Raw genomic sequence first — 13,669 nt, 5'->3', positions numbered from 1 at the left:
GAACAACCTGTTGTAGTGTTGTCGTCGGCGCTGGCAGTGAACGGAGGGCGAGCGATGACGATCGATGATGGCTGGAAAGATGGTAGCTATTGTCGGCGCAAAAAACACAACGGTTTGCTAGAGAAATGAGAATAAATCGGGACTGGAGGAGACTTGTTGAAGTGCTGCAGCTGCTGTTGTGTGTTGTCAAGTGAAGATTCACGGAAGATTCAAGGTCGACGGTGATTGGAAAGACGACAGGCGGCAACTGGCAGTGATGAGTGAAATGGCCAGTGCAAAAGATAGAGGTTTGAGACAGAGGTGTGGTTCAGTGGTTTGGGAATAGGTTAGACTTAAGGTTTAGTTTGTTACTTTGTTTAAAATTGAAAAATAAAAAATTATATATATTTTTTAAAACCGGTTTAGCAATCCGGTTCGGGTTAACCATTTTTAAAAAAAAAAAAAACCTAAACCGAACTGAATATTTGGTTTACCCATTATCCCAAATCGAATCTGAAAAAAAAAATTGAATTTTCGGTCCAGTTTGGTTTTTGGATTTTTTTTTCCACCCCTAGGTTGTATGATTTTTTTTTTTTTTTTTTTTTTAAATAGGTTGAAACGGTGTTGCTCTGTTGCTGATTTTATTTTTCAAAATTGTTTGAACGATGTCTTTTTATTTTTTAAAATAGGTTAAACGATGACATTATGTAGCCATTTTAATTTAATTTTTTTAAAATAGATTGAAATGGTGTCGATCTATGTTCGTTTTATTTTTCAAAATGGTTGAACAATACCGTTTTATTTTTTAAAATAGAGTTAACAATTTTTTCTCATCCAAATAATTGCTTAATGACACTTTTCACCCAAGGATTTTTAAAATACAACTTTACTATCTAAATTCATATTTCGTTTCTAGTTCCAACATTGTTGCGACCATACACCATTACCATTCTCTTCCCTGATCATCACTCACCAAAACCCCTTAAACTCTATTCCCGTCGATCCCGCCAATTGTCGGCAATCGAGCTATTAAGGTTTACACAGTCGCCTCTCCCAGGTCAAATTCCAATTAATCTTAATAACCAAAATCCAACATTTCACTACCAAAAGACTCATCGGCCTCCCTTTTTTAAAAATCCCAACAACTTGGATCAAGTTTGCTCTTTGTTCGTTGTCGGAATATAAATTTAAGTAGTAAAGTGATATTTTAAAAGTTTATGGGTGGAAATGTGTCATTAAGCTATTATTCGGGTGGGAAAAAGTCGTTTACTCTTCATAATACGTTAAACGATGGCGTTCTAATTGAGAGTCGCTCCCTGGGAATTGGAATACCTAAATAACGGGAACGATGGCGTTTTACTCCCCTGATTTGAAAGTCGCTGTGTAGGAATAGGGACACGTACGAAACGACACCGTTTTGATTGTAAATCGCTAAATGTAAAACAGTCGAAGGTCCGAGCTTTCCGTGTGTCAACTGGGAAGTATTTTTCTCCTATCACACTGAGAAAAGGTGTGTAAATAGCAGAGAGATATGCCCACATCTTTATCTCGGCTAGGCAACGCCTTTCCGTTTTCAAAGCTCTTCAGGTTTTATCTTTTGCTTATATACATTACATTCTTTTTATTAGGGTTTTGTGCTTTAATTTTATATTATCGGAATTCGTACCATAATTGTTTTTCAATTCTCTTATTATTTGCAATGTTGATCAAGGCTGATTGGAATCTGATTTTGTTATTGTGATGACGAATTTAATAGTTGCTCAAATACGAGATTTATTATTTGTTCTCGCTCAAATCCTTCCCTAATCGATTAACAGTATCCTATTTAGGTGGTTTGACACTAGTTTTAATGTTAATGAGATTATGAGCTTTCAATTTTTGTAAAAAAAATTATCATTTATGTGATTGCAGAAACTTATTTCTTTCTTAAACAGATGGAATTTTATCACTTTTGTGTGTCTCGAATTGTCAGTGTCTGGAGAGATGGGATTAACTGTCTCTTCCATATTGTAAAGTTGAAAGGAAGGGTGCGTTTTTGGTTGTTTATAAAGTTTAAAGGACTGTTGAGTTTTCTTGGAATTTGAAAGTGGGAATTCATTATTTGGAAGTTCCATTCCAGAAAATGTAAATCAGCACTGAGTTTAAGCTTACATGAGTACCCTGTTTCAAATGTTAGTTATCAATTGTTGTTGTGGCTTCTATTCTGTTTAATGATCATAGAAAATTGTTTATTATGGATGATTGAATCCTTTTTTAAGTGGGATGTTTGATGGTGAACTTTATGTTCTTCCTGTTATATGTTTGTAAGTTTATATTCTTATGAGAGCCTCATGCCTTTTTGTTTCTTCTATTAACCTATGTTACCTGCTGTTTCGTTTTCTTATCTTATAGGCAGCTTGAGGCTGAAATGGAAACCGTGGTTAAAGTTCTGCAGTCTGGACCCTTGGGAATTATAGAGCACAAGTTCTCTGCTGAGGAGATACGACACGCAAATGCTACAGTTAACAGAGCAGTTGAGAATTGGCGAAGAAATGCAAACCTAGATCAGGGAAACGTAGTTATAAAGGATTTTATTCACAAGTGAGGACGGGTTGCAGTATATAGAATGAATGATTGTATAAGTCAAATTTTGTAGAATTTCTGAGCTCAATTGTGAGTGCTTCGAAGTTTTAGAATGTCATTTCTATCAACTTTAAAATAAATGTTTACTGGGTTACTTTTATTTAGTATTGGAGATGACACAATGTGCTCACATCAGTAAATATATATATTGTAAGACATTCAAATATTGGCGTGCATGATTTTATTTTCAATTTTGATAATAATACAGACTCTGAGGTTAGTCCTTCACTTCATGAATATCTTTTTGTTGCCGCAAACTATACTTTTACTGATGGATGATGGGTGGGTGTTCTTGATCAAACACTTTCCACACGTTTTTTTTTTTTTACCTCTTCCTAAGATTTTTTAAGATTGTTTAGTAGTTTGATAACATTGGATTATCATGAGTTTTTCATCTCTGTAATGCATGCTTTTCTACCTGTAAAATTCTTCCAATAATGATTCATTGATTGAAGTTGAGCACAGAAAAATTGAAAACATGACGCATCTTTCTTTGAAAGCCTTTATAGAACCAAGATAGAGAAAATTCTCCTGCACAGAAAAGAAAAGCATGAAGCATATGTATATTGACATACAACTAATGGCAAATGCCAATCTAATTGTTGGATCTAAATTATTCTCCAAATCTCTTATCAAGATTGATCGTGGTCTGAAAGACAAGTTGAGTTTATCTATATTCTTATAGCGGATTTTATTTTTGTCTCTAAAACTGTTAGTTATCACCTTAGCTTGATCACGTGGTTCAATATTCTATCGTTGTGACGACCTATGTTAATTGCAGTTTGTCAATTGAGAGAGTCGAATCAGTTATCTATACAAAATTTCTGATTGACAGAATCGTAACGAATAGATTGGCATTTAACGATATTGCCATAGTTTTTAATAAATTTTTGAAGTATCTAATCTCTTTGGCAACTCAAGTGGATGCTGCTGAGTGGTTTTATTTGAAAACATTTAATTGACTTTCAATTAGAAGTTATATGTCTGAGAGAATGGTTTAAGGTGACTGGTGACTATGCATTCTAATCCTCTTTACCATCAGAAATGCTCAAGATAAGGAGCTTGAATAGAGCTCAAATTAGTTCTTGTTATTTTCATTTCGTCATATAAGAATATGTTATTGCAAGACAAATAAATTAGTTGATAATTATGATAATTATTTTTTTAATTGAATTCAAGTGTTTAACACACGGTCATCTCTTGCAGATATGATGTTGATCGTGACTTTCTAGTTCAGCCTCTGGTGATACACTATGCTACTTTATCAAAATTAATTTTTTAAAATCTTCAGTTTCTGTTCATGATCTTAATTTGTATGCACGTTCTTTAGGCACTATATATTATGTGATGCTGAATAAATGTTAGATCCATTATTCAACATATTGCAATTTACAAGTACACATAACTCTTCCTTTTTTTTATTTAGCAAAGGTATATTACATTAATATAAGTTACAGCATATTATAATAAGTTCTTCAGGAACTCAGAAAAAGGAAAATACAGTGATTTTTCTCAGCCACAAAAGGAAGTGCTAAAGAGGTTCGCAAAGAAGCATCTAAACCGTACGTGCAAATACTTCATTTTATATATAGTACTGATACCGACAACAAGAACTGGAGGAAGAACAAAATAGTAATGAGCAAACCTACGTACATCTATAGTAGTATCTGAGTTGGATATAGGAAGTTATTTTTTCTTCCAAATCCAAATAGCTCCAGCTCTTACGAGCTGAGGGCCTAGCTCGTTCTGGAGGTTGAGGGACATGATCTGATTAGCACCACCGACGAGTTTTTGGCCTATGAATACAGCTGGTACACTTGGTTGACATCCTAGTTGCAGCAATGCCCTTTCGATATGCTGTCCATTTGACATTTGATCAAGCTCGTAAACAGTTGGGTTTGCACCAAAGCTGCATATTAGTGTCTTAATGGTGAAGCTCATGCAACAAGAACTCTTGCTGAAAATCACCACTGGCCTTTCATTAACCAACGTTGTGACCATTTCCATGGCTAACTTTACTACTAAACAAAAATATTAGGCTGCAAATTGATTCGAGTGTGTGTAACTCAACTTAACTGAGAGAGTTGAAAGGGGTTTGCTGTGAGCAACTTGAACTCCTATTTATAATGATTCATAAGTCAACTTGACTGTCGGTGTGGTGAACTGGATTAATTTACATATTTTTGTCATGCAAATTCTTTTCCCAGATAGAATCAGTACACGAAAGGAATAAAACGTTAGAGATTATGATAAGCTCTTTTCTGTCGAATCTGCAAATTCAACGACAAGTTGCAGAGCAGTACGAATGTACAATATAAGGTATATTTACTGACATATGAAGAATGGGACTTCCAGGAAATTCCACACATCCCCGAGTGACTATTATTACTTTCTGACCTTCCGGTAATGGAAAGAAACTAGTTATCTAGATGGTGCGCAGCAAATAGAAGGCAGCCATAATCTTGAATAATAACTATTCTCTTGCATGTGGAACTTGGATATATCACTGAGATCGATCTAACAAATAAGATAATGCCGTTTGATGAGCTCCATGCGGCCACTTTGATATTCTTTAATCTTCATCTTTACATTTGATAAACTCACCTAATTAGTGTTCAATAGGGAAACAATTTTTCTGAGTATAGAAAAGTAAAACCGATGGAAAGTTGACAAAGGGGAAATTTGTAAAAGTAAAGATGCTTCTTATAAAGTTAAAGGGTAATATCTTATATCTGCCTCCGATAAGATATTGTTATAAAAGACCATCTGATGACCGTACAAGAAGAAGATACCTTCAGAATCAGACCTACCACTTTATATCCAATTGCCCAAACAAATCAAATCCTGAACATCCATTATAAATATTCTCTTTCACTCCGTATGTAACAATTATCAAACACTTTTATAGTGCAATGAAACTATATCTAGTTCTACCCAAAATCCCTATATGTAGATCGCACTTTAGTATCGAAACCAGCACTGAATCAAATTAACTTCATCACTACTTATCAATATCAAATATTATCTACGCTCATTGCTAGATTATGATTCTTAACGTACGTACACATTTTAGGATTCCTTTCTTGCGCCCATTAATTCATATGCTATATGCATGCTTGTAATATAATGCAAGAAAAAACTACCTCTGAGGACCAAATGGTTCGATAGAGATTCTTGGGTGTGTTATTCAAGAGGTCTTAAGTTTGAATTTCTTCTCAGTTGCTAACAAGAATAACCATTGAAACTCTTATCTGATCAATAATTCTAGAGTTCTAGAGAATTAATTGAGGTACGTGTAATCTGACCCAGATATCCTTGATCATTAAAAAAAAAAAAAAAAATTGCAGAAAGCATCAATTAATCTAAGTCACCACATACAAAGAAAATAGATGAGTTTTGATTTGTCCATGAATTCAAAGACCTATCATCTTTTACCACTAACTATTTCCTAATTTTCTACCGCTCTCGAATTAGGATGTGAGATTCCTAGTAATTGATATATACCAGAGACTTCTATTCATGATTTTACTCGTTGTTTCCATAAAGAGAAGGGATACATTCCTAACTTTGACAAGAGGCGAAGTCCATAGACTTAATTGCCTTTATTCCAGAAAAGAATTACATCAAACGTCTGGTTAGCTCTCCAAGGGACTTGTACCGATTCAAATTAATGTGGTTTGAATGATACATACATCAGGAAGGTGATGTCTATCAGTTCTTAATTAATGTGTGAAAATGCATGGATGATAAAAAAAATTCCATCTTCGTAAAGGATAAATAGTAAATATTCCCGAGATTTTGAGATATTCTTCTATCAACTCAATCAATTTTCCTAATTTCTTACGTGTCGGCGGAAACAAATTGGTATCATAGTTATGATATCTAATTTTTTTCATTCGTGTTATGAAGAAACGTCAAATTAATAAGTGTAAACATAAAAAGAAAGGGCATTTAATATTTAAAATCTTAGGTGCCAGACATTGCCGCGTATCTCAAACCCCAGAAAAGCTAGCTCATTATAAAAGCATAAATGAATATGAGGAATCAGGTTGCGTAACTGGCTCACGATAGAGCCAAGGGTCAGTTATATACCTGGCTAGGGTCACTTAATTAAAGGTTTTTTGTTCGATGGAGTCATTTGTATCTGTATCTGTATCTTTCTTCTTGATGAATCACTTAATACTATTTATGATACTTAAACGTGACATCTAATTACTAATAACATAGTGTATTGATATGCCTGATGGATTGAAAGATGATAAGGAGAATATACGTACGGCGGCACGCAAACAATCTTTTGAAGGAACGTCAACTCGATGGACAAATCCAGAACTAGAAGTAAAAAAAAATAAAAATAAGTGGCAGAATGCAAAGTCGGTTCCTCGCATCACAGATGGTTTGATTAGGTTCACATATTAATATTTATCTCCTTTTCTCCATAAAGAAAGTTGACCAAGCTATTTAATTGTTTCCTCAAGAACAGATGTGAAAATCATGCAACTCTCCATAAACAAGATATATATGCAGTTAACTTGAGGTACATTTCAACATTACTCGCGATACAAATTAATGATACATACTGTTATGCCTAAAAAATCAGGGCTAACGTAAGCTTACGCTAGCAAGGGCTAATTAGAGTTCAGGAAGACTTTGTGTCGTCCAGACATTGCCACGTCGTGCAAGGACAGAAGAGGTAAGGCTGTTGTCAGTGTGGCAAGTGAAAGCGTGGCTAGGAATTGTCCACCTACGCAAGCCCTACACAATTTAAGGATATCTCTTGTACGGTCAATCAATGGTAAGCATGTTAGGAATTGTACCACACCTGCCCAACTGCAGAATCATGATTATTATCTTGAATCCCTCGATTATAAATAGAGGGCTCCTCTCTCATTTATGTGATCGGTTCATTTTTAATCTTCCAAAAGTAGACTATCTCTCTGAATTTAAATTCTCTCTCTAGATTGTAACTCATCTCGCTACCCGCGACTTGACTGTAATCATCCATCAATACAAATACAGTGGACATAGGATTCGCTTTTTAGCATCCGAATCACTTTAAAAATTGTCTCTTGTTTATTCTCTCGTTGCACATTTTCATATCACGTGTAATTTCTTAAGTCTGCTTAGCACTTTACTTGTGCGAGTCGTTAGTGTCAAAATCAAGCATCAACAGTTTGGCGCTAGAAGGATGGCACTGATTTAGTATCCGCCCTTCATCAGGAATCTCTGACCGATCGATCCTATCCATCAGCAAATGACTCGTGGCTTTGAAACTGAGCGAACCAACCTCAACAATGAGGAGATCCCTTGGGTACAGGATGACATTTCTCTCGAAGCGCCTCCAGTCCAGTAGAGTACCATGGCAGATATTCCTTCGAGCTCATAACTCGACCCAGTTGTGATGGATTACCTGGAGAGGTTGAACAATACTCTCCAAACAGTTAGCCAAAGGTTAGACCGTTTGGATCAGGTCATACCACCAGAGTCTAACGAGGCGATGCCATTGCCAAAGATGCTAGCAGGTCGCGCAAAAGCACAAAAAAGGGAAAAAGCCCATACTACGCGCACTGCATGCATAAAAGTAAGGGAAAGCAAGTGGCAGACAGTGGGCCTAAGGGCTCCGAGGGACTAGTGAACACCAGTCATGCAACGGGTAGAATACTCGTGGCATTGCAACTTGGCAATATGTCGCAGCATAAGTCGTCCCACGCCATGTCATATGGGCACCCCCACAAAAGTGCAAGGCATGGAGATTTCTAATATCACCAAAATGATGATCTCGACCATCATCATGCGGGAACCCCTCGTTGTCCGCGGGTCAGTTTTGACCATCACGAAGGTCAAGAAAACTCCTCGAGCCATTCGATACCTTGACACGGCACTAGCCAGAGCTTCTGACCAAGTTGAGAAAGAGCCCAATTTGCGGTCTTTCCTCAACCGCAACCATGAGGATCGAACCCACATTGCGGAAAGTGATCCTCAGGTAGCTCCACTATCTCAGATTGAGGAATTACAGCGAGATTTGGATCAACTTAAAGCTCAACATAATGAGCATGGGAAGGTCGCTGAAGCGTTTCCTTTCTCTCCAGTAGTGTTAGCTGCTCCTCTCCCGTCGAGATATAGAATGCCCAATATGCGAGTGTTCGATAGAAATTTTGATCCATAAGATCACCTTTACGAATTCAACAACCTCATGGAACTCCACCAAGTCTACGACTTGTCCAAATGTCGTTGTTTGGCAGTAACTCTAACTGCACATGCCAAGCGCTGGTTCAGATTACTTCCTGTAGGATTTATCAGCTTGTGGCAACAAATGAGCTTGTCATTCCTAAGGCACTTCCAGGCGAATAGGAAGTTCTCGATGCCGTTAAGCTATCTAAGCAACATACGGCAGGAGAGGAATAAATCCCTCCAGTCTTACATGGACAAATTCCCGAAGAGTTCGTTCGGACTTCATTATTGCATGGGTTTGCTTACAGACTAACTTGTGAAAAGAATTGCAATCTGGGGACGATGTTTCCCTCACCCGCTTCTACGACCTTACTGAGAAGTATCTCTGAATCAAAAATTTTATGGCAGCTCTTAATCGCTACAACCTTGGTCCCTCGACCAATGCTCCGAACCAGGGGAAGAATAATAGAAGGCTGATCACAGATGGGCTAATGACGATCAGTGGAAAGGAAAGAAGCAGTGATTTGAGCCCAAAAAATCTTATGCCTAAGTTTCCCATTGCGATCGTGACAAAAGCCAATACACTCCTTTGAATGCCTCAATGTCGATCATTCTAGATAAGTCAGAGGAGGTCAGGCTGCTCGGAGAGCCAGAGCCCATGAAGAATCCCCTCTCAACCAGGAACAACAAAAAATATTACTACTATCATCAGGATAATGGACATCACACCGAGGAGTGTCGGGCTCTCAAGCAAGCAATTAAAGACCTCATCAAGCAGGGACATTTCAAATAGTATATTAATGATCTAACTCCCATTCAGGAAAATGATCAAAAGGAACAAGGAAATAAGCGTCGTGGTCGTAAAGGTCTCTATTGTGTGGGCATCATCTTTGGAGGACCACACCTCGCGGGGAATTCTCAAGGTGCCTAGGAAAGGTATGCTCGGGAAGCTCGTCATGACCCTATGAGTGTGATGAGCACGGAGTCGCGACCTGCTAAGGTTCGCAAGAAAGAAGAGATTACCTTCTCACAGAAAGATGCGATGCGAAGTTCACAGAATGTTGGTAGACAATGGAAGAACTGTGAATCTCCTATTTTAGCGAGCTTTCGAAAAAATGTAATTGGACGAGGCAGACTTGAAGCTTGCCTCTATCTCTCTCTACTATTTTACTAGGGATCATCTGATTCCTAGGGGAACGATCGCACTCCCTGTTACTTTGGGTGAGACCAACGAAGTGACCAAGATGACGGAGTTCTTGGTAGTAGATTGTCCGTCCGCTTTCAATGGCATTCTGGGATGACCTCTACTACAAAGTTTTAAGGTCGTCACCTTTATCTATCATTTGAAAATGAAGTTCCCCACTCCGACGGGGATTAGGGAAGTAAAAGGATCCCAACGTGAATCTAGCGACTACTACATAAGAACAGTGCAAATGACGTACAAGGGAAAAGGAAGGCCAATAGACATCCCCGAGTAGGCTATGATAATCAACAAGATCGAGCCACCGCTTGGCCCAGTAGAGGACAATATAGATCTTAGCATCCAGGAGTGCCCTTATAGTGGGCCAGTTGAGGATCTATATAGATATTAGTCGATCAAAATAAGCCGACTCAAGTGTTGAGAATCGGGAGTAATCTCAACCCCTAGCTCGCCAAAAGCTTGACGAGCTTCCTCAAAGAAAATGTCAATGTTTTTTCATGGATTCATGTTGATATGATCGGGATCAGCCTGAATATAATATGTCATGCACTCAACATTAACAGTGCAGTCAAGCCAGTTCACTAGAAGAGAAGAGCCATAGACCCGAAGCACTATGCTGCCTTGAAAATTGAGATAGATAAGCTCATTTCAAATGGGTTTATTCGAGAGGCGCGTTACCTGATTTGGGTTGTCAATCCAGTCTTGGTAAAAAAGCCAAACGAAAAGTGGCGAACCTGCGTCGATTTCACCGACCTCAACAAAGCCTGTCTGAAGGACATTTTCCCTTGCCAAGGATCAACTAGCTAGTTGATGCCACCTCCGAGCACTAGCTGCTGAGTTTATGGACGCCTACTAGGGGTACAATCAAATCCCGGTGTACGCAACTGACGAAGAGCATGCATCATTCATTACAGTTGATGCCACCTCCGAGCACGAGCTGCTGAGCTTTATGGACGCCTACTAGTGGTTGGTTAACCATATGTTTTTCGAGCCAAATTGGAAAGTCGATGGAAGTTTATATTGATGACATATTGGTCAAGTCACATGTCGCTTCAGATCACATAGCGCATCTCGCTGAGATATTCGACGTACTTTGAAAATACAAGATGAAGCTCAATCCTTTTAGGTGCTCATTCGGAGTATCCTGGGAAAGTTTCTGGGGCATATGGTTAACCAAAGAGGAATTGAAATCAACCCTGAGAAGATCAAAGTTCTCCTTGATATGAAAAGTTCAACCAACCGAAAACAAGTTTAGAGCCTAAATGGGAGGATAACGGCTTTCAGTCGCTTCATATCGAGGGCAACGTATCATTGCTTGCCATTCTTTAATATACTCAGGGCCAACAAGAAGTTCGAGTGGACTCCAGATTGTGAGCAGGCTTTTCAAAGTATAAAAGAACATCTTGAAAAGCCGCCTCTTCTATCCAAGCCTCTTCCTAAGGAAATTCTATTCCTTTACTTGTCCGTCTCTCAATATGCGGTCAGCACAACTCTCATTTGGCAAGAGGGTAGAGTTCAGTGGCCAGTATATTATGCGAGCAAGCGACTACTAGACGTCGAGATGCAGTATCCAGAGATGGAGTGATTAGCTTATGCCCTGCTGATCGCCTTCAAGAAGCTGCGACTCTATTTTCATACCCACATAATCCATATTCTGACCAACTACTCGCTCAGGCAAGATCTTCAAAAGCCGAAAGCTTCGGGTAAGTTACTCAAATGGACAATGGAATTAGGTCAGTTTGATCTACATTACAGGCCGAAGGCAGCAATCAAAAGGTAGGTTGTTGTTGATTTTATTTCAGAATTCTTGTACCAGCCAAATCGAGAATCCAAACAGTCAATCAGCGAAGACATCCAAGAAACCGTTCAAAACTTATCGATTTGGAGCCTTTATGTCAATGGTTCCTCGAATAGAAAAAGAGTCAGGGTAGGTCTTCTACTCTTCAGTCCCGAAGGGACTCACATCCATGGAATTCTTCGATTTGGGTTCCAAGCTACGAACAATGAGGCCGAATATGAAGCGCTGCTTGTTAGTCTCTGTGACTAGCAAGGGAAATGGGATCGAATGCGATTAGCATTCACAGCGACTCCCAGGTAGTTGTTAATTAGATTTTGGGAGAATATCAAGCCAAGAAAGAAAACATGATCAACTATCTGAAGAAAGCTAAGACCTTTCTCGAGCCTTTCGAGCACTTCACGATTAAGCAAATCCCGAGAGACTGTAACTCTATCGCGGATGCCTTGGCAATGATAGCCTCATCGCTAGACTCCGATGTGCCAAAAAGTATTCCAGTTCAGTACATAGAGATTCCTAGTATCAGCTCGCCTGAGCAGACCGTAGCTACAACAGAATCTACCTCTTGGATAACTCAAATCATTCAGTATCTTTGAGATAGGACTATGCCCGATGACAAGACTGAGGCAAAAATCTTACGCACCAGAGCTACTTGTTACACGCTCATCAAAGATCAGCTATACAAGGGAGGGTTTAACGCCCTTCTCCTCTGATGTGTAACCGATGAAGAAGCATACTACATTATAAAGGAGATATATGAAGGTATCTGCAGTAATCACACTGTGGCACGATCCCTTACCAATAAAATTGTCCGTTAGGGATATTATTAGCATCTACTTTAGGAAGACACTTTCAACTTTGTGAAAAAGTATGACAAGTGCCAACGGTTCGCGAACATCCCGCGAGCTCCTTCCTACCAGATGACAATAATTGTTAGTGTATATTAGTGTATGCCCTAGAAACCATTCGTGTTGTCGGTTTCAGAGCATTTTGTCTTGTATCTATATATATCATAAATAATAGAAGAAAGAGTTCTTCAATTCATATATGTAAATTGCTTCCTTTATTCAGTCGTGCATTTAAAATAAAGTATGTATATGAATTGTCCAGATGATTCATTTAATAGGTAAATGAATTATCGAAAAGGGTTTCCTACGGAAGCAATATAAATTTGGGCAACTATATTGCACAGTAGGAATAACGGCTGCTTCCGAAGATATCATGAGTTGATATAAGTACGGATGACGATGATAGTCTGTCACTAGGGCATTAGTATGGATTACAATTGGTGAATGTGTTTTCGAACGTGACCGAATAATAACAAATCACTTGGAAAGCATGTAGTCAATGATTTATCGTTTGGTTATATCAGTGCATGATGTAGTCCTTCGACCTGAGACATGTAGTCGGATCCGATATGGATGCGTATGGTTCATACGTGTATAAGTACGAGACTAATCATGTTTCGTACAATAAAGCCTATTTGGTCATGCGTTGTTCATATGCGGAAACGAACGATGGTCAAGAGGGGATGCATTGACTCGGAAATATAGGATCGGGAGTACCGCTGACTCCATCCGGATTCGAGTTCTTAGACGAACGTCGATAAATGTCAGAAAACTGAATCTCTGGCTAGAGTCTATTATTAGTCATACAAAAGTAAGTTTGTGATGACAAGTTCGGACATATTGATCGACAATTCGGTAGAAGATCGAGTTTAGGATTTTGACGTTCCATGAATCCATACTCGATTAGGATATCTCATGGAGGGACTTTACCTGCATGGTACGTATGATCTGAAATGGGTTCGATGAAGTATTTTTTATCGTGGTTAGGGACTATGGCACATTGCTAGATGTTTACCATAGTCGTTGGGCCTCCGGACGGGTTTTCGTATTCAT

The 13,669-nt window shown here is 38.5% G+C and overlaps 1 protein-coding gene across 1 annotated transcript; it reads right to left on the bottom strand.

Annotated features, from left to right (window-relative positions):
• Positions 1–4,018: 4,018 nt before the first annotated feature.
• Positions 4,019–4,671, bottom strand: LOC116117157 (monothiol glutaredoxin-S6-like). The gene has a single exon (XM_031403184.1). It carries the CDS (start codon positions 4,606–4,608, stop codon positions 4,288–4,290), a length of 321 nt encoding a protein of 106 aa, XP_031259044.1. The 5' UTR covers positions 4,609–4,671; the 3' UTR covers positions 4,019–4,287.
• Between the last annotated feature and the right edge of the window lie 8,998 nt (positions 4,672–13,669).

Source organism: Pistacia vera, unplaced genomic scaffold (assembly GCF_008641045.1).
Source record: "Pistacia vera cultivar Batoury unplaced genomic scaffold, PisVer_v2 Contig123, whole genome shotgun sequence".
In the NCBI taxonomy this organism is placed as follows: Eukaryota; Viridiplantae; Streptophyta; class Magnoliopsida; order Sapindales; family Anacardiaceae; genus Pistacia; species Pistacia vera.
The sequence above is the reverse complement of the archived record's forward strand: the minus strand, read 5'-3'. Positions and strand labels throughout refer to the sequence as shown.

What these genes read in the sequence shown, in the direction of transcription:
- LOC116117157 (XM_031403184.1), bottom strand. Translation starts at nt 4,608, where the DNA reads ATGGAAATGGTCACAACGTTGGTTAATGAAAGGCCAGTGGTGATTTTC.